This window comes from Rhinatrema bivittatum, chromosome 3, assembly GCF_901001135.1.
Source record: "Rhinatrema bivittatum chromosome 3, aRhiBiv1.1, whole genome shotgun sequence".
In the NCBI taxonomy this organism is placed as follows: Eukaryota; Metazoa; Chordata; class Amphibia; order Gymnophiona; family Rhinatrematidae; genus Rhinatrema; species Rhinatrema bivittatum.
Genome location: NC_042617.1, coordinates 87,024,535 through 87,045,897, shown reverse-complemented (window position 1 = coordinate 87,045,897; position 21,363 = coordinate 87,024,535). Strand labels below are relative to the sequence as shown.

Sequence of the window (21,363 nt, the reverse complement as noted above, 5' to 3'; positions counted from 1 at the left end):
GACAACTGTCTGCACAATTACCTGTCCTAAATCTACTCACACAAGCTTTGTGCAGTATATATTCAGCTGGATATGTGCCATTGAATATCAAGATTATAGATATCTGGGTAAGTTTATCTGGTTTTCTTACCTGCTCAGCCCTGCATTTCTCATTTTTCCAGATATTCTTTTCTGTCCTTTCTTTTCTGAGATCCCTTGTACTTAAATGCTAATATTTCTGCTATTCCTTTCTCAGCAAACTCCTGTGAAAACCATATTTGACTCGCTTTAATTTTATTTTCCTAGCTTAAAGAATTATTGCCTTGGCTATAGCTCCTTTTAATTTAGTCTCCTGTTTACTCTGGTAGTGCAATTTCCTGTATTGCCTATCTGTTGGATTAACTTCTTTTAGATTTAAATTCCAATCTAAAATACAGAGTTGTTTCATTATTAGAGAAGGTCCAGCACAATGATCTATCCATTTGTGATCATTGCCATCTAAAACTCATTCCAATGTATTTGTTATATTGTAATTGTCAATTCTTTCCATGATTACTACTATAAATCATTTTTATAGAGCTACTAGACATATGCAGCACTTACTAGGCATATTTGGACAGAACTTCATTTTGACATTAGGTCACAGGAAATAATGTGAAAAGACAAGCAGTCACAGCTTACAGCTTCTTAGATTGCAACAGATGTAGACACTTTTTTTTCTCTCTTAAGATAGTGACCGGCTTTATGCAAGCACAGGAGCAGCGTAGATGCTTATTATAAAGAGTCCAGCTAAAAAGCAACTATTTCCTATCTGACTTCAAATATTAAAATCAGAGGCAAGATGCAGCATCATCAGATTTAAAAGTTTATCTATATTCCTTCATATACATATAAATATAAACAGTGATTTACAAGAGTCCTTTCTGATGAACAACTCTGCTGTTGAGGACTGTTCGCCGAAGACTAAATTTGCATGTTGTCATTGAAGAAACTTTGGTGGCACGGGAAATGCAGACTGTTTAGGTTCTTTTCTCTCTCTCTCTCTCCATCTTCCATCTCTGGACTTCATTGGCATTTCTAATTGGGCACTGAAAGGAGTCCATTTTCATCTGCTGTATCGAGTATTTTACAAATAATGGGAGATTCCACCTGAACAACCAACATATTACATTAAAGCATAACATAAAGGATGTGTGTCATGCATATAGTACATCAAAAATCTTTTGCATGAAAGGAAAAATATTGACTCAAGGCAACAAGTCACAGGATAAAATCCTTAGGATTAATATTTTTGCACATGGAATATACATCTTATGGGAGCAGTTTTCAAATTGCCCACATTGCTGCGAAGTCCGCAGGTTCTTTTTACCCACAGTCTTTGCACCAATTTTGACAGAAAGCAATTGGAACAGCAGCTGAAAATCTTAGCACTTTTCTCGGATGGATGCAAAGTGTCCCACTTACAAAGATCCTTATTCACTTAGATGCCTTCCAAGTCTTTCCCACTAGCAATAAAAAAGTTAAGAGGAGTCTGCAAAAAGGGGAGAAACATTTATATTTGGTGTTCAATAACCCAATTGCACTGTGTTGGTCTAATATAGGATAAGCAATTAGAGAAAATGAAAACAGCCAAGATTTTCCACCTTTTTAAAATATTAAAGATATTTATAGAAATGGATATGTTTTGCATATACAACAACTTAATCTACATGACACAATAACTCATCTTATGAACACCTGTCAAGAAAAATACCTAGTGAATTATTAGTTCTCGGTCAATTGGATGAATTAGCCTCACAACTGGGTGATGTCATCTGATGGTGCCAAAAAGGAATAGCTCTCTCAGAGCTCAAAAGATCCAGTAAATATTTCTGAGCATGGATGGGAGTTCCTGTGCAGTCACCTCCACATGCCCCTCAGGATTTTTTTGTCCATCCTACTATGCCAGATATATGATTATACACAAATGTTTTCTCTATTTTTTCCCACCATGCGTACCCCCCCCCCCCCCCCCCCCCCCCCCCCCCTTTTTCTTATAATCCTGGGACTGAGTGTCTCTGGCAAGAGAATATTGTTTCATTTCCAGCTTTATCTGCGAATTGTGGATTGAAGATGTTCCCCAGATATAACAGAAAGATGTCTATTACACACTATCACAAGGTTTACATTAACTGTTTAGGATAACACCAAGATATTCCCCAATTGTTCAGCATGTGCAGGAATGTCCCTGAAGGCAAGTTATCAAGACTGAGAGATGTCCCCTTGTCAATGCCAAAGTGGGAGACCCATTTCCAACCCTCTCACAGATGTTGCTCCATGTAGTGATTCCATATGCACAGGCATGTTAAGTTTGGTGTCAAGATCTATCTCTAGCTCAAGAATCCCCCTTCAAAACCTAAAGTAAAGCAGAAGCACAGACTCAATTCCCCCTCTCCTTGAGAGGGATGGCTGGGACTTGGTCTCAAAAAAGGGATATCTCGATCCAATAATGGAGAAAGAGGCCCCTTGATACCCAAGAAATACTTTCATTTGGTGCAAAATTCTAGTTGATGCAAAAAGTCTCAAAGCATCAAGTTTAGGGAACCAAAGAAAGCAGCTCATGGCACCAAATGTTGCTTGCTGCTGAAGATAGTCTCCATTCCATAGGAGTTAAAACACCCAGTCACCAAAGAAAGTGTCTATTCTTGTCCAAGAAATGGACTACGAATTTAGTCAAGTCAAGATCAGACTTTATGGAGCCATCAATGGGTTTAAAGACATCAGATTCTATACTAGTTTTAGAGGTGGATGAGCCTTCCACCTCGGCATGGAGGTATCTATCTCGAGTCCTTAATGTCAGTAAACTGCCTATCAAGGAAATCAAAGATACACAATTCAAAGATTTACATACATAATCCAATCAGTCATAGTTGTGGGGAAAAATAAACACACAACTTGACATGCCTCTAGCATAGTTCTCTTTAAACTGAGCATGTGAGCAATCGCTTATACATTTCAAAGTGTCGCTCACAGGTTTTACATGGTCGCTAATATGCTTATTTTTCTTTATGCCATATATATATATTTTTTTTATTTTTATATTCTGCTTTTCACACTTTTTTCAGCACTTCAAAGCGGATTACATTCAGGTACTGTAGGTATTTCCCTATCCCAGAAGGCTTACAATCTAAGTTTGTACCTGAGGCAATGGAGGGTAAAGTGAGGCAATGGAGGGTAAAGTGACTTGCCCAAGATTACATGGAGCAACAGTGGGACTTGATCCCTGGTCTCCTGGTTCATAGCCCGCTGCTCTAACCATTAGGCTACTCCTCCTCTCAAGAGATGAAATGCTCATACTGGCATTCAAAATTGGTTTAAAAATGGAGAAATTACTTACCTGATAATTTCATTTTTCTTAGTGTAGACAGATGGACTCAGGACCAGTGGGTTTATGCTCCCCTGCCAGCAGATGGAGACTGAGCAAGCTGATGTCACTGTATATATAGTCCTGCAGTGAACCCAGCCTGCCAGTATTCTCTTCAAAAGCAATCATGGACAGACTAGCAAAAAGCTTGATTAAAACATGATTAAAAACAGGTAACCAGAACTGTACTCAAACAACAAGAAACACTAAACTCATGTAAGATTCTAGATACCCAAGCTAGGGACTGGATGAACACTTACAAGTAATTTCTTGGGATCCGTATCCCTACAGGAGGACTACCGACACACTCATGCACAGCTGAGGGCAGGAAGCTGAGTCCATCTGTCTACACTAAGGAAAACAAAATGATCAGGTAAGAAATTTCGCCATTTCAAACAGATGGACTCAGGATCAGTACCAAAGCTTTTCCCCAACAGGGTGGGAGTCTGCCCTTGGTCCAGTCAACACCGCACGTGCAAAGGCTGCATCTTCCCGGGCCTGCACATCTAGACGATAAAACCTGGAAAAAGTGTGTAAGGAGGACCATGTCACATCTTGGAGGATAACTACGGAAGACAAACTAACCTCCGCCCAGACACTGTCTGAGCCCTAGTGGAATGAGCCTTAACCTGAGTAGGCAACGACTTTTCAGCATCCACATATGCGGCCTTGACTACCTCCTTAATCCAACGAGCTATGATTGCCTGTGAAACCGGAGTACCCTGCTTACTCCTGCCATTGAGAACAAACAGGTGATCCGTCTTTCAAAAAGGTTCAGAAATCTCCAGATACCGCACAACAAGTTGCTTGACATCCAAGAAGTGCAAGAGGTGATACTCCTCCACATCCCTGACCTTATCCAGGGATGGCAAGTAGATGGACTGATTCAAATGAAAGTCCAAAACTACCTTGGGCAAGAAGGATGAAACAGTATGCAGCTGTAACGCTCACGGAATCACCCGAAGGAACAGCTCCTGGCAAGACAAGGCCTGCAGCTCACAAATTCAACGCGCTGAACATATAGCCACCAGGAACACAGTCTTCAAGGTCAACAGCAGCAAGGAAAGGCTACAAAGCGGTCAGAATGTAGGGTCCACCAAAACTCCAACACCAAGTTAAGACTCCACAAGGGAGCCGGTAACCTCAAGGGAGGCCTAAGATGCTTCACTCCCTTCAAAAACTGGATCACATTAGGGTGAGACAATGCGCCACCATTCACCTGGCTCTTGAAACAGGTAAGAGCCGCAACCTGAACCTTCAAGGAATTAAGAGCCAATCCTTTATTCAACCCATCCTGCAAAAAATCCAGAATGAGTGGAATCTTAACTGAATAAGGAAGAACACCCCGCTTCTCACACCAGGCCTCAAACACTCTCCAAACCCGCATATAAGCCAAGGAGGTGGAGAACTTGCGAGCATGGAGTAAGGTGGCAATCACCGCGGAGGAATAACCATGCTTCAACAGGCAAGCCCTCTCAAAGGACAAAATGTAAGACAGAACCAAGTTGGATCCTAATAAAGAATCGGTCCCTGCTGTAACAGATCTGTGTGTGGCGGAAGGCAAAAGGGGGTCTCCACCAGAAGCCTTGGCAGATCTGCCTAATATAGATGCCTGGGCTAGTCCGGTGCCACCAGGAGTACTAGCCTCCTGTGGCCTTTGATCTTGCGAATTATCCTGCCCAGCAAGGCCACAGAGGAAAGGCATAAAGCAATCTGTCTTCCAGCCAGACCTGTACGAGAGCATCTATTCCCAGGGACCACAAATCTCTCCTGTGATTGTAGAATCAAGGAACCTTCACATTGCGAGAAGTCACCAGCAGGTCTAGGAACGGGAGGCCCCAGCAATCCACAATCAGCTGAAATGGTTCGGCTGACACCACCAAATCTCCTGGGTCCAGACTCTCCCTGCTGAGAAAGTCTGCTCGTACATTGTCTTTTCCTGCTATGTGAGAGGCCGAGATCATCTGTAGATGATCTTTTGCCCATTCCATAAGCTTGTCTATTTTCTGCAACATTTGCTGGCTCTTAGTTCCTTGCTGGCGATTGGTATAGGCTACAGTCGTTGTGATGTCAGTCATCATGTGAACCGCTTAAACCAGCAGCCTGTGGCTGAACTGCAAGCATGCCAGCCATACCGCCCAGGCTTCCAGGCAATTGATATTCCAAGCAGGACTCTTCGGCACTCCAATGTCCTTGGGCGGTTAACTCCAGACAGTGAGCCCCCCAACTGTGGAAACTCACATCTGTCATGAGTACCAATCAGGTTAGAGAGGATAAAGGAACTCCCTGTCTCAGATGATCCTTCTGCAACCACCACTGGAGGCGGGAGCAGATTTCCATCGGCAAGTGGAGCCAAACAGCATAGTCCTGAGACTGCGGGTTCCAACAAGACAGCAGAGAGCATTGAAGAGGATGCATATGCGCCCTCACCCACGGCACCAATTTCAGGGTTGCCGCCATCAATCCGAGTACCTGTAGGTAGGACCACACCGTCTGGCGTATGGTGTTCATCAACTGAGATACTTGAGACATCAATTTCTGAATCCAAACATCCGGTAGGTAAACTCTGTCCTGCCCCATGTCAAACCAGACCCTCAGATATTCCAATGACTGGGATGGCTGAAAATTGCTCTTGGTCAGGTTCACCACCCAACCGAGTTCCTGTAATAAGGAGATTACCTTGTGGTCACCAGGCAGCTCTCTTCCGGAGACTTGGCTCAAATCATGCAGTTGTCCCAAAACAGGTGCACCAGGATCCCTTCTCTTCGCAAGACCGCTGCTACAACCACCATAACCTTGGAAAATGTTCTGAGAGCCGTGGCTAGACCAAAGGGCAGCGCTCAAAACTGATAATTGCGGCTCAACACCGCAAAGCATAGAAAGCATTGGTGTTCCAATTGGATGGGAATATGAAGATAAGCCTCTGACAGATCCAGGGAGGTCAGAAATTATCACAGAGTGTAAGGTTTCCATGCGAAAATGAGTCACCTTCAAATCATGGCTGACCCTCTTAAGTTCCAGCATGGGATGAAAGGAGCCCTTCTTCTTGGGCACAACAAAATTAATGAAATATCGCCCCATACTTTGAGACGTGTGCACCGGAACTACAGTCCTCAGCCTGAGGAACCTTTGAAGCGTGAAGTCCACTGCCTGCTTCTTAAGCAGGGAGTGACAAGGGGACACCAAGACCATGTCCCAAAGAATACTGTGAAATTCCAGTGCATATCCTTCTCGTATCACCTTCAGGACCCACTGATCCAACATGGTCTCGACCCACCTCTAATAAAAGAGAGAGAGAGAGAAGTCCCCCTCTCTTGTTCCTGAAGGTGGGTCAGAAAACCTTCATTGGGAAGCTCGGGAAGGTCTGCCACCCGAGCCTGCTTCTCTTGGGCTGTTGGGGACAAAAGGACTGAGACCTACTGAAAGGCCAAGTCCACTGAAAGGTCAACCCTCTGTAGGGATGGAACCACTTGGAACCCCAGAGATGACCCCTAATACCAAAGGGGCGCTGTAAGTGCTTATCTTCTAGCAACCGAGGAACCGGAGACTCGCCCCACTTACTGGCCAGTTTCTCCAACTCGCTCCCAAGCAAGAGTGAGCCTTTCAAGGGCATCTTGGTAAGATTAGCTTTCGAGGCTGTGTCAGCTGACTAATTTCACAAACAGAGTTGATATGTGGCCGCTATCACTGAAGCCACTCCTCTGGCCGAGGTACGGACCAAAATCACAGCCTGCATCTGAAAAAGGTGGCAGCAGGCTCCATAACCGCTCTGGAATTCCCTCCAGACTCAACCTCCTAATAAAGAAGCAGACAAGATCGTGCCACTAGGGCGCAACAGGAAGCAATCTGTAAAGTCATTGCCACTGTCTCAAAAGCTTGCTTAAGAATAGCCTCAATCCATCATATACATCCTTCAAGGCCGCTCCTCCATGGGGATAGTCGTCCATTTAGAGTTGGCATATACCAGTGCATTCACTTTGGGAAAACAAAAACACTCTCTCACAGCCAGATCCAGGGGGGTATAGGCCTTCCAATGTCTGACCTCCTTTAAAATTTGCCTCTGGGGCGTCCCATTCCAGATCAATCAAGTCCTAAATGGCATCCATCACAGGGAAAACACAAAAGGCTTTACGTAAAGAAACCAAAATAGGATTCTTCCTCGGCTCCGACACGGCATCCGAACAAGGGACACCCAGCTGTTTCAAGGTCTGGGAAATCAGGGCTAGCAGTTCATCTCTATGAAAGAACCGCAACTTGGCTTGATACGGTTCCAGTCCTGGAGGAATTTTCCCATCTTCCAGGGAATCAGGATCAACCTCATCATCAGTGCCATCCGGATTCCTGTCGGGAACACATGCAGGGAGCCAAGGTGAGCTCCAGGACTGGAAGAGGGAAGAGCTACCAGCTGAGGGTCCGACCAGACAGGAATGGGAGAAGCGGAGGACTGCGCCTGAAGAAAAGCTTGTAAGCCTTGAAAAAATTCCACCCAAGAAAAAGCAGCTGGATCCAGTCCAAGCCCAGAAGAAACTGGAGCTGGTCCCACAGAACTGCCCTTGCCTGAAGAGGAGCCAGTCAAGGGAGAACCTAGGTCTGGTATCCCTCCAGTCAAAGCCCTGACCAAACCATCATCAGAATGGGAGGAGCCAAAATCTGAGGAAGACAACTCTCCCTGACCATCTGAGCAGCGCCGACACAGGTTAGAAGCCAGGTCAGGCTGAGAAGCCCTAAAGTAATAGGCAACACAATAGGAAGACGCTTAGGCTGCTTGCTTACCGGTGCCAATGCGGGGGTTAATGTGCATCTGAATGGCTCGCGCTCAAAAGGGGTATGCGCACAAAAAACTAAACGCCTAAAAGGAAGCACGATAAGGCACACACGCAACTTGTGCTCCAAGCTAAGTGTGTGAACAGTTTACAATTTGTGTGTGTATAAAGTAGAGATGTGAATCGGAACTGAAATCCGAACCGATTCTGGTTCCGATTCACATCTCTAGTATAAAGTGCGCCCAAAGCCGACTCACTGCGCATACCAGCGGCCTGTAGAGGGCAGCAGAGCATGCACAGGAACTCACAAAAAAAACACTGCCATGGCCTACCATGTAGCATGCAAGAAAAAAAGCCTAACTGCAGGGCCTAGCCCACCAGGAGCCGCTCAACCCACTAGGTTGCCCAGTTCCCCAACCCCAACGGAAGCAGGAACAAACGTTGGTACCATGTGCCGAGCATGGAGACCGGATGCAGTCTTGAAACTTCTCTATCTTTTTTTTTTTTTTTTTTTAAACCTTACCTGGGCTTACCGGGTGAGGTACAGAGACAGTCTCTGGTTGCGGGGGGATAGGGCATCTGCCATCACCGCCGCACTAGGCCTCCTGCACCTGCTGCCATTCAGCTGAACTAGCAGCTAAGTCCACGCCATGAAACCCAGCTACCGGACCAAGGTACACCTCTGAGGGACCATGGAAATCACTTCAGGAATTCTCAACTGGTGGAGGGACCTTTAGGTTTCATTGCAGGAGAACGGGGTTTTCTTTTCCTTAATTTAGATTTCAAATTTCTCCTTACAAAAAAACTTGAAGCAATCCCCATAGGGAAATGCACATCCATCATCTGCTGGAGACTGAGAATACTGGCAGGCTGGGGTCACTGCAGGATTATAAATACTGTGAAGTCAGCTTGCTCAGTCTCCATCTGCTGTCAGGGGAGCATAAATCCACTGGTTCTGAGTCCATCTGTCTACATGCTAGGAAACAAATTGTTGCTTACACAAAAAAAACATTTGTATATACCTAGTCACTTCTTGGAGGGAACACCTTGAGTCACAACTATTGTTGGAGAAACATGCAGAGGGACCAATCTGCCTCAATTCCCTGGGCCTCAGAGACTGAATTAGAGAAAAGTGACCCCCTATGGCCTCACCAAATATTCAGCATATGCCTCTCACATCGTTGCAGGACCAGGAGCAATTAAATGCTCAGTCTTTTTCAGAATATGAAAATTCATATACCTTTATCAAATGACAATTCCTCAGATGCTAAAAGATCAACAGATCTCCCATATAACCTGCCTCCTGCACTGGCTAGAAGCTTTTCTCTTCCTGAGGACATGACCCACTAAATCTTTGCCCAAAAAATATCAAAGGATGGAGTAAGAGAGATCTCCTCAAGCAGAGGAAGCCTCTAAAAAGGATGTGGCAATACTAGTGAACAATCTCGCATGTGGCAGTTGCCAGTGTCTTTGCTCCTAATATCCAAGAAACTGGATATAAAGTGCAAGGTACAGCTAATGCCTGGTTTTCGCAAAATGCAATTATTACATAAGTCAGTGGTATTAAAGTCTGCCTTAAAAAAAGGCAAAGATCAAAAAATCACTCTTCTGTACCTACAGGAAAAGATAACAAGACACTGGATAGAGTGAGCAAGAAAGCATTTCAGAGTGCAATGTTCATATCACTTATAATGGCACACAAACTATATATGGTGCACATATGCAAAAATGTATGCAGCAGCTCAGTCACTATGCAGACTCAGTTCCTTCAGCCTCAAAAGTTAATGTCATAGCTAGCATCCATAATGTGGAAAACTATGAAAGATTAGTGTATGGTATCCTCAACAGCTATTGGGGTAAGACATCTTGCTTGGCTTAGAATGTCAGGTCTTCATGAGGATGTTCAAGAAAGAGAGAGATAAAAAAACCCAACAAAAAATAAAAACAAAAAAAACTTGCAGATGCTCCTTGCCCAGGGAAAACCTTGTTTGGAAAGGTTCTGTTTGGCCCTCCAAACCTTGTGGGAGGTAATATTAATGAATGTCAAGTCTCCAGTAAGCCTTTGTTTCACAATTTAGAAAGTAAGCCTATTATCAGTAAAAACACTCTAGACCAGAGAGAGACTCCCTACCCTGTCCTGAAGAACCCCCATCTAGTCAGGTTTTCGGGACATCTACAATGAATATGCATGAGATAAAATCAGCATGCTATGGAGGCTGTGCATGAAAATTGGTCTTATGCATATTCATTGTGTATATCCTGAAAACCCTAATAGCTGGGGGGGGGGGGGGCTGTCTTCCAGGACAAGTTTGGGAACTATTGCTCTAAACTAAGGCAACTACACACTCAGAATCCCCACCAGAGAGGAGACAGCAAAAACCTGAACCTTCTACTCAAGCAAATCAATCTCAAACTGTTGATCAACCCAAGAATCTGTCAGTTGTTTTACCCCCCCTGCTGCCTGGCCATAGCACATCACCTCACTTTTTTTCAATATAACTTCAGATGCCCGGGTATTAATCATCTCTTAGAAATACTGGCTTCACATCTACAGATTTCAACATTCACAACCTTTGAGAAATGTCATTTTCAATCCTCTTCACTGGGAGTTACTTCAGAAGGAAATTCTCTTTCGTTTACTAGGAAAAACTATATAATATGTTCCTTTCTAGAAAGGCAACATGGGATTCTCTCTCAAATATTACTTCAATCTCCCTAAAAAAAAAAAATTTAAAAATAAAGATTTCAACAAGTTCTTGAAGGAGAAATTCAAAATGAACTGAAAAAATGACTGGCTATGCTCCTTGGACCTAGAAGAAGCCTACATATCAGTATTCACCCCAAAACACAGAATTTCTCAGAATCATTGAGTCCTCACCACTGTCAATACAGAGTCCTCTCAGCTGGTCTCTCTGCAGCTCCCAGAATTTTCACCAAATGCTTAGTAATGGTAGCTGCATGTGTTTGCAGACTGGGAATCTCTGTATTCCTCTCCCTGGACAACTAGTTGTTTAAAGACTTCTGATTAGAGTTTTGCTCAAGTCTTTCTAAATATACAGGTCCTGGAGGGTCTAGAATTTGTCATCAATTGCCTGAAGTCAAACCTCAAGCCAAAAAGTCAGTTCCGGTTCACGAAGGCATTGCTGGACACCATTGAAGAAAAGGTATTCCTCTCCCAGGACAGGGCTAATAAACTGGCACTATTAGTTTGAGGGCAACTTGATGGTACTGGGACACATGGAAGCATCAGTACATGTCACTCTATTAGCCTACCTTCACATGCATTGAGCACGGTGGAAATCGCACCTCCAGTAGCCAGTCAGTTTGAAGTCTGAAGACCCTAGTTTACATTTCTCAAAAATTCAGTCCCTTTACTAATGGTCAGATCATGAAAATCTCCTATGGGGGGGTGTCTCCCATTTCAACCTCCACTAGATACTTCCTCCTCCTACCAACGTATCTCTGAAGAATGATGATGGTGATGGTTGGGGGGGAGCTACACTCAATCTTCCCAGCCATAAGGTCTTTGATGGCTCAGGAAAAAAGTTCCATATGAATAGAGTGGAGTTAACAGCAATGTTGTATTTCCTCAGAGCTTTCAAACCACTCCTACTGAACATAAAAGAGTTCTAATTCAGACAATCAACAGTGTGTAACAGGATCACTAAATCTCTGCAGGGAGTCTGTGAATATTTAGGAATAGGCAGTTCCACAGAATGTGTACCTGCCAGGAGATAGAAATGGACTAGCATACAGACTAAGCTGAGCTCTGGACACGGCCTTTAAAGTCTTTAGACCAGGCAGTGGCAGAAAATCTGTGCATGGGAAACATTCAGAATAGACCTATTTGTAATACATCTCAACAACAAAGTTTCCAGCCTCCTGTACAAGATGTTCTTTGAGGGACAGACTAGCAACAGTCTGCATATGCAGTGGAGTGGGGATAAGGTATACAATATGGCTATCCCTCAACTACTTATCACCACAATACTGCAAAAGCTCAAAAGGGAAAAGGGCAACATGATACTCATAGCTCCATTCTTGTTCTTCCTTTTTCAGAAGCTGTCATCTCAAGAACCCGTATGGTAAAGTTTATCCCATCACTTGTTAACCAGCAACAGGACAAGCTTCTCAATCCTAACCTGCAATCTTTAGCTCTCACGATTTAAAGGTTGAAAGCTAGTTATCAATGAACAGAATGTTGGGAATTATTAGAAAGGGAATGGTGAATAAAACGGAAAATGTCACAATGCCTCTGTATCGCTCCATGGTGAGACTGCACCTTGAATACAGTGTACAATTCTGGTCGCCGCATCTCCAAAAAGATATAGTTGCGATGGAGAAGGTACAGAGAAGGGCGACCAAAATGATAAAGGGGATGGACCAGCTCCCCTATGAGGAAAGGCTGAAGAGGTTAGGGCTGTTCAGCTTGGAGAAGAGACGGCTGAGGGGGGATATGATAGAGGTGTTTAAAATCATGAGAGGTCTAGAACGGGTAAATGTGAATCAGTTATTTACTCTTTCGGATAATAGAAAGACTAGGGGGCACTCCATGAGTGCCCCCTAATCGGAGAAAGTTCTTTTTCACTCAACGCACAATTAAACTCTGGAATTTGTTACCAGAGGATGTGGTTAGTGCAGTTAGTGTAGCTGTGTTTAAAAAAGGATTGGATAAGTTCTTGGAGGAGAAGTCCATTACTTGCTATTAATTAAGTTGGCTTAGAAAATAGCCACTGCTATTACTAGCAACAGTAACATGGAATAGACTTAGTTTTTGGGTACTTGCCAGGTTCTTATGGCCTGGATTGGCCACTGCTGGAAACAGGATGCTGGGCTTGATGGACCCTTGGTCTGACCCAGTATGGCATGTTCTTATGTTCACCTTCCAGAGATATCTGTGGTTTTGTTAGCAGCAAAAAAAAATCTTTCATCTGAAAGTAGAAGAGGTTTGGGATCTGATGCCTTGACATCTCAGTTAACCCTTTCATTTGTACTTCGTATAGCCTCTTGTGAAATTTACACCACTTAACTGGACTGAAAACCAATTTAGTCAGAGTACATCTAAGCGCTACTACAGTTATCACATATCTCCAGATGGAAACTCAGTGGTGCTACTTCTGTTAGTGTCTAGATTCATAAAATGCTCAAACATAAAATTGCCAATAAGACATCCTTTAGTCTCCTGGGATCTCAGTGTGGTTATACAACTTATGAGACCAGTCTGACCGGCTATCTCTAGCAGAACTCAAATAACTGACTTGGAAGGTTATATTCCTTGTGGTACAATTGTTCTAAGCTTTAGTGATATATCCCTTATATACCACCTTTTTGCACAATAAGGTGTTCTCCAAACATACCCTAAATTCATTCCTAAGGTGGTGTGTGTGTTTCATCTGAATCAATCCATTGTTCTACTATGTTCTTTCAAAGACCACATGCTCAATAATGGAACAAGTTCGCCATACATTTGCCTGTAAGAGAGCTTTATCCTTCTGTTTACAAGGAGAAAATGCTCAGACTTTGATACAATTATTAATCCCCTATGACCTGAACAAGGTTGGCAGCCTGTTGCAAAGAGAACATAGTCTGATTTCCAGTCAACTTTTTGCTGATAGGCTGATCAGGAACTGTCTGGCCGAGTTGACACTCAAGTACAAAAGAAAGCAGTAACAGTTGATGGTCTGCATTTAGCACCTATAGAGAACATCTGTAAAGCAGTTATGTGGGCCTCAGTCTACATATTTATGTCTCACTGTCTGTATGCTTCATCCAGGATGGACTGTAGTTTTTGACAAACTGTTTCAAAAAATGTTTGCTTCCTAGTCCAACTGCTTCCACCAAACCCTTCACTTAACAGGTTGTCCAATATGGGTTATTTATACCAATGAAAAAAAAAGTTGCCATACTCCACATAAGACACTGTGGACCTTTTTTTTTTAGTGACTGTTTTGTCCACCTCAGACAACTCTGAGCTTGGGAACCCTCACTTGCATGGCTGATTCATGTTGCTTGTCGACAGAGAAAGCAAATATTCTTATGTAATGGGGTTTTTCTCCAAAGTCAGCAGGCTAAATCAGCCTCACAGTCCCACTCTCCACTCCTTAGACTCTTGTATTGTACCGAGGAGGAGTGTGCCAAGCTGGCTATGTAGAAATTCGTGTTATGTTCAGAAAAATATCTGGATCTTCCTGAGCTGTTCCATGTTGGTGTCATCGGATGACATTACCTACTTGTGTGGCTAATTTATTCTTCTGTCTATGAATAACTGTTAAAAATAAGTACCTTTTTTGCTAGAATATCTGAGGATCAAGTAAATAATAGTGGCTAAAATGATGAAGTGTTATACTTCTATATTGCATGATGAGTATAGAGAAAGCATTTTATAAACTTTTGTTTGCTCAGTACCACAGATGAGAAAGATTATTATTTATTTTACAATATTTAGCTGGCATTTTCCAAAGTAAATGTTAATGTAATTTCAGTTTATTGTTCAGATTGAAGAAAGCTGTAACATCTACAATGGAGATAATACTGTATGAAAAAGAGCAAGGGAGGGGGACATCATGGTTGAGCTATACATACCCCAAGAATGTACTGGCAGATATGCGGCTCCAGCATATATAGCGTTACAGCATGAGGAGATTCAGATTCTTTACATCTGCAACAGAAAGTCTTTACAAAGACCATCACAAAGACCAAGCACCAGATACAGCCTGCCATGGTAATTGTTAAAACTGGAATTTAGCACAGCAGATAAAAATGCATTGGCATGGATGTACAATGATCTTACATTTTTTTTTCTTTCATTTTGCTATAATTTAACTGGACAATTGTTGCTAGAAACAAGCATCTATTTTTCTATGATTGCAGAAACGGCTGCAGAATTGCTATTTTAACATTTTCATTTTAGAAAGTATTATTTTAACATTACTTTTTTCATAAAAATGAACATGATTTGATATGGTACAAAACTAATCTTATCGTTCTTAGAGTCTGCTTGAAACAGGTTTAAAACTGATATTAAAATAGTGGGCCAGCACTTAGAGCAGCCAATTACCTGAGAGACATGCAAAAAAAACCTTGAAATCTATATTGAGTCGTGCAGTGAGCAAAATGTTAATCAGGTAAGTTTGTCACAGAATATATCCAGCTAAATTTACCCAGGTAACTTTAGGACAGTGATCCACTATCAGATCCAACTAATTTTGCCCAGCTAGCACTCAATGTCAGCATTATCTGGCTAAAGTTAAGCCCAACCACAGAAACACAGGTATACTTCAATAAGGGTGAGCAGGAAAGGGCGAAGATCAAGAGGGCTTCAATAAAAGCGCTGTGTATAAAGGCGCGGCTTAATAAAAGCGACGATGAAGAACAGCGAACCTCATAACGGCCATGAGATTAAAGGCCCATGCTAATAAAGGCAGTGATGAATATGGGCGCCTTTAAATGTTGTTGTTGAAGTGTGGCTTCTCTTGTGTGGATAAGCTTTCAGTAATGACCTTTCTAAGGCAACGCAAAGACTGGAAAATCTCCAGCTAGCAAAAAGGAGATGAAGAGCAGGGGATGGACGGAAGCGCTGTACGGCTCGGGCCAGGGTCATGCATGCACAAGAGAGTGGGGATTCGGATTTGGGTGACATGTTTTGGGGATGCCAAGACATCAGCAGAGCGAGCAGTGACAGCTGGAATAGCTGTGGCATGAACGCTGCCTGTGTTTACGGTGTTCCTTGGAAGCTCTCGGGGCTACTCAAAGGAGGAATCAGGCATGCGAGGAATGTGGGAGCCCTAGATGGTGCCATGGGCTCGCTCTCGGCAAGGATGGCAGATGTGAGTCCTGGAGTTTTCAGACAACAAGTTTCTAAATGAGTTTAGCTCATGCTTTTTTTGAGGGGGTTGCAGTTTCCTCCTGCTCCTTTCGGTTTGCAGCAACATCGGAATCTGCCTCCGTTGGGCTATGGCACCATGAGCTTTCCTTAGCAAATTTCTTGGTGGGTTTTGCCATATTTTATATCCCCCCCCCCCCCCCCAAAAAAAAAAAGTCCTTTAGATCGGCCATTGCTGTGATAGCACTCGGCCGGGAGCTGCAAACCACAGCTCCCTCTGCAACCGGATAACATGGACCCTAGATCTGGTCACTGGGTTTCATCATTGCTCGATGACAGACTCCTTCCCCCGCCACCAGGGGCCTCAACTGGTCCAGGAATGGAAGACCTGAGCCGGGGAATCAGACCATGTCCCTCCACTGTCATTTTCGACTTTTACCAAACGCTTGTGCTATACCTCAGGAAGAAAGTGCAAATGTTTTAGGAGGTCTCTGGGAGAATAATTTGCCGTTATTTACCATCAGAAGCGCCCATATTCATCACCGCCTTTATTAGCACAGGCCTTTAATTTCATCGCCATTATGAGGTTCGCCGTTCTTCATCGTCACTTTTATTAAGCCATGCCTTTGTTCGCGGTGCTCTTTTAGTGAAGTCCTATTGATCTTCACCCTTTCCTGCTCGCCCTTATTGGGGGATACCAGAAACACACTCCTTTCCCTGTCCTGCCTTTTTTTTTTTTATCTGGCTAAATTTTACCTGGGTAATAACTCAAGTAAAATTTCATCAGTTGGTAGGGCATGAAATTTAAAAGCCTGGGTTTCTCTGGATAACTCAAATCATCCAGAGAAACCCATGTAAATATTACTCTCCTTGTTCTCTATGAAAAAGTACTGGCTAAGAAAATGAATGGAAGAACTTGGATGAAAGGAAAGCCACATTTAAATTTGCACTGTTAAATATATAAATGAGAACAGAGACCTTAACTCTAAATGAATGTGGATGGGCAAGAAACTGCCCTTACTGAAAAACAATAGTTAAATATTTTAAGCAACTCCCCTCTCCCCACCATCACTATCAAGAGGAATAGTACCGAGAAGTACTGCAATGCAGTTTGATTACACGTTGCAATACTGCATCAATGTAAAAGGATGTGACATGTGTGTACTCTCCTTCCAAAAGAGCATGTGTACACACAGGTTCACATACAGCTTACTCTCTGCTTTAGATATGCATATAGTAACTCAGTAAGCACCTTTGGTGGTCCCCCTAAAATATTAACAATGTGAGGGGTTGCAAAAGGCTGAGAAACATACATGATAGCTCATGACACAGTTCCTTCTCTGCGCAGATGCAATGAGCATTCTCCTCCATGAGAAAAAGTGAAATATGAGATACAGCACATAAGTGACATGTGACAGGCAAGGAAGAAATTCTGCTGAAGAGGCAATAAATCCATTCCCTGTATGTACCCAGATCAGTCCAGACAGTGGGTTGAGCCTCCTGTCCAGCAGATGGAGACAGAGAAAAACTGAAAGGGTATCCAATATCAGGACGGTGCTCACCCTGCATCCCTTCAGTATTTCTCTGTCTCCAGCAGATGCAGGCAGTTAAACCTCTTTAGAAATTTATTTCTTCAGTGGGGTTTTTTTACCTCACTCCTCTACTGTTTCAGGATCAAGCAAGTATTTCTTACCTATTTAAAAAAAAAAAGAAGAAGAAAGGTAATTACCAGATTTCAAAACCTGTTTTTTCTTAAGGGAGATGATTCTGTCTCCTTGCTCTTATAGGGTGGTCCAGTCACTCCCCCCTCTTGCCTTGTGTGACCCTGGAGATGTTGAATATCTCGGGTCCCATAGCAGAGAAGTTTTAATGCCTCTGCTATTCTAAAAAAAAAAAAAAAAAGCAGAAGCCTACAGCGTTCTAGCTGCTGGTTCGTGGGAAGGGCACAGCCAGGCACAGGCGAACTTGCTTCTCACGTGGCAGTTCTGCCCCCCCCTCTCCCCCCATGCCTCATTCTGTTTTTTTGGATCGTGTGTGGGGACTCTGCCCCGAGGCCTCCCCGTGAGGGACATGCGCTCAGTGTTTGCCCAGCGGGGAAGGCTCCCCGCACAAGGCAAATCAGCTGTGCGCTTTTGCTTCAGCAAGTGCGCTCCGAGGTCGGCCCCGTTCCTGGAAATCGCGGGAATGGCAGCCATCTTGCCTGCAGACCTCGCTTCGGAGTCTCTGCCGACTGGGGGAGGGGAACGACATTTGTCCACAAAGTTCGCCCAATTTAATCCCTGTGGTCCCCGGATGTGGGCTCAGTGCCTCAGCCTGCTGGCTCCCCTCCTCCAGTGACAAGAAGAAAAAAAAAAAAGGGGAAGTTTTTCTCTCTCCTGCTTTTGTTTGCTTTAAACTTAAAGCAAGAAGGAGCGCTGCAGGATTCATTCCCCTGCTCCCGAATGCAACTGCAGCCAGGCTCAGCTAGTTTCATTCTTTCCACGGCTGCTTCCCCTTTGATGATGCCGTGTTCTGTCTTGCCTACGGGGAGCCTGCCTTGCGGCTCTCCCGCGCGGGACTGTGTTCCCTTTGTTTGCTGGGCAGAGAGGATCCCTCCGTGCCGGCGGCGAAATCGGCGGTCTGGGCTCGGGCTCCCAAGCGCGTTTCTAGGCTGGCTCCTTCTCAGAAAATCACGGGAACAGAGGCCATTTTGGGCTTGGATCTCGCATCGGATTCGGAGCCTCAGGGGGGGCAGGGGAGCCTGATTTTTCTAATTTGCTGCCAGATTTATGCCCTGTGGATTCCCCGGGGGTGGTCCCTGCTCCTTCTACCCTGGTCCCTCCTCCCCCTTTACCCGGGAAATCTCGTCCTCTATTTTCCACGGATTTTGTGCTCTTGATGCACAAATACTACTTGGTCAGTCTGTAGGAGCAGGATAATACCTTCCCGGCCCCCTCCCCGGCAAAGATCCCTCGGATGTCCACTGCCCAAAGGCTCCAGATTCGTAGTATTCCTCTTCCTATAAGGTTTAAAAAAAAAAGAAAAGAAAAAAGAACCAAAAGCAAAGTTGAAGAAAACATATTTCAGGCAGAGATGCTTGCTCTTTGCTCTTATTAGGGCCTAGGGGGGCTTTGCCCCTTGATGTATTCGGCCTAGGACCCTACCTGGTGACCTGCCTGGCTTGGGGTGACACTGGTTGTCCAGTTCCTCCCACACTCTGACCCAGAGAAGTGACATGCCTCGGGTCTATGGACAGAAAAGTATAATTCCTCTTCCTCTTTAAAAAAAAAAAAAAAAAAGCCGGGTCATTTTTCCACAGACTTTGTCCTACTCTTGCATAAGGCATATGTTGTCAGCCTATTGCAGCAGGATGGCTTACCCCCAGATCCTGCTCCACCGCTCTTTCCCTCAGGTCCATCGGCTAAGGTTCCTAGGACACCTGCGGATCAGGGACCCAAACTCCCAAATCCTCAAGGGATGACTCGTGGCGGATTGTTCCTGCAGATTCTCTTGTTACCCACCTCAACTCCTGGACCCCGCCCAGCTGATGATACCCTACCTACGACTCCTCTGGTACAACCCACGAGTGTTACGTCTCTCCCAGCGGGAGGAACTGGATCCACTCTTACCGTTTGGGTCAGTCGAGCTGGGCGTATATTTCCCCCCCCCCCCCCCCGCAGAAAGCCCGAGTGCCTCGACGTCTAGCAATGCGGATCCAGGCCTAGCTGGGCTGAGGGCACCTCTGTGGTCCTTCCCTTTTCATCCGATGTTGATGCAGTTACTCCTACGGGAGTGGGAGGCTCCAGTGGCCGGCTTACGTGTGGGCAGGCCCATGAATACTCTTATCCCCTCCTTGAGGTGTCTGGATATGCGCAACAACCCTACGGTGGACGCGGTCACAAAGAGAACTACAATTCCGGTTGTAGGAGTGACTGCTTTGAAGGACCTTCAGGACCGCAAGGTGGAAGTCTATCTCAAGGGAATTTTTGAGGTTTTGGCACTCGGGGTCTGGGCAACAGTCTATAGTAGTCTCATGCAGCAGGCAAGCCTCAGGTGGGTTCAACAACTACTCAGCACCCTGGACCTCCCATCTGCAGGGGCAGAGCAGGCAAAGCGGCTGGATGGCGTGATTGCGTACGGGGCTGATGCTATTATCATCTCCTTAGGGTGCAGGCCAGAGCCATGGTCTCAGTGGTGTCGAGCAACCTTCAGCCCTCTCAAGTCCTAGAATTCCTGTGGGCATGCTTCGACACCCGCGTGGGCAAGGTGTTGCTGTCCAAAGCTCGAGCACTCAGACTCATGGATCAAGTGCCCACGGTCTGGGACTATCTCCAAGTCCTGGGGTCTATGGCTTCAACTATCGATTTGGTTCCTTGGGCCTTTGCGCATATGTGTCCTTTACAGAAAGCCTTGCTCTCCTGCTGGAAGCCGGCTTCGAAGAAGTTTCGGACGCCGCTACCACTCTCCTCCTCTCCCATTGCCAGCATGCAGTGGTGGCTCTCGCTTGCTCGCCTTCAGAGGCTAATGCCCCTGAAAACTCCCCAGTGGATTATTGTTACGACGGAGGCCAGCCTCTCCGGATTCAGAGTGGTGCGTCAGCGTCAATCGACGCAGGGGCTATGGTCCCCAGTCCAATCCTGGTGGCACATCAATAGTCTGGAGGCCCGAGCGGTTTGTCTGGCACTCAAGTCTTTCCTACCTTTGATCCGTCGCAGGACGGTATGAGTCCTCTCCGACAATGCCACCACGGTAGCTTACATCAATCGTCAGGGTGGCACCAGGAGTCGTCTGGTGGCCTTGGAAGCCAGCAAGCTCCTCTCCTGGGCGGAGCACCATCTGGATCGATTGGTGGCCTCCCACATTGCGGGGAAGGAGAATGTTCAAGCCGACTTCCTCAGTCATCAACATCTAGATCCCGGGGAGTAGGAATTGTCCAAAGAGGCGATGGATCTGATCGTCCGCAGGTGGGGAACTCCCCACTTGGATCTGATGGCCATCCTGGGAAATGCAAAGGTTCCCAGGTTCTTCAGTCATGGAAGGGAGCACTGTTCGTAGGGCGTGGATGCCCTGGTCCTACCCTGGCCTCACGACGTTCTTCTCTATGTTTTCCCACCCTGGCCTCTGGTGGGAAAGGTTCTCCGATGGATAGAGCTTCACATGGGGCCAGTCATTCTCATAGCACCAGCGTGGCCGCGGAGTCCATGGTTTGCGGATCTTGTAAACCTCGCAATGGAGGGCCCTCTTCGCCTCGGTCACCTGTCAAACTTACTGCACCAAGGTCCAGTATTTTTCGATCAGGCAGCTCACCTTGTCTAGCGGCCTGGCTTTTGAGCGGCGGCAACTGAGGAGGAAGGGTTATACGGAGGAAGTTATATCCACACTGTTAAAAGCATGTACAACCTCTACCTCTCTCACTT

At 45.1% G+C, this 21,363-nt stretch overlaps 1 protein-coding gene across 4 annotated transcripts in view; it reads right to left on the bottom strand.

The window, feature by feature from the left end:
- Window positions 1-831: 831 nt before the first annotated feature.
- Window positions 832-21,363, bottom strand: part of ERLEC1 (endoplasmic reticulum lectin 1) — a 177,236-nt gene continuing 156,704 nt past the window's right edge. The window contains exons 13-14 of one of the 4 annotated variants that reach the window (XM_029593427.1): window positions 14,728-14,817; window positions 832-1,128 (exon numbers count right to left, since the gene is read on the bottom strand). In XM_029593427.1, the coding sequence (XP_029449287.1) occupies window positions 14,772-14,817 (46 nt within the window). In that variant the 3' untranslated portion in view covers window positions 832-1,128; window positions 14,728-14,771. Of the gene's footprint in view, window positions 1,129-14,726; window positions 14,818-21,363 lie in introns of those variants that run through there. The other 3 variants (XM_029593425.1, XR_003855372.1, XM_029593428.1) reach the window with 3 other exon arrangements.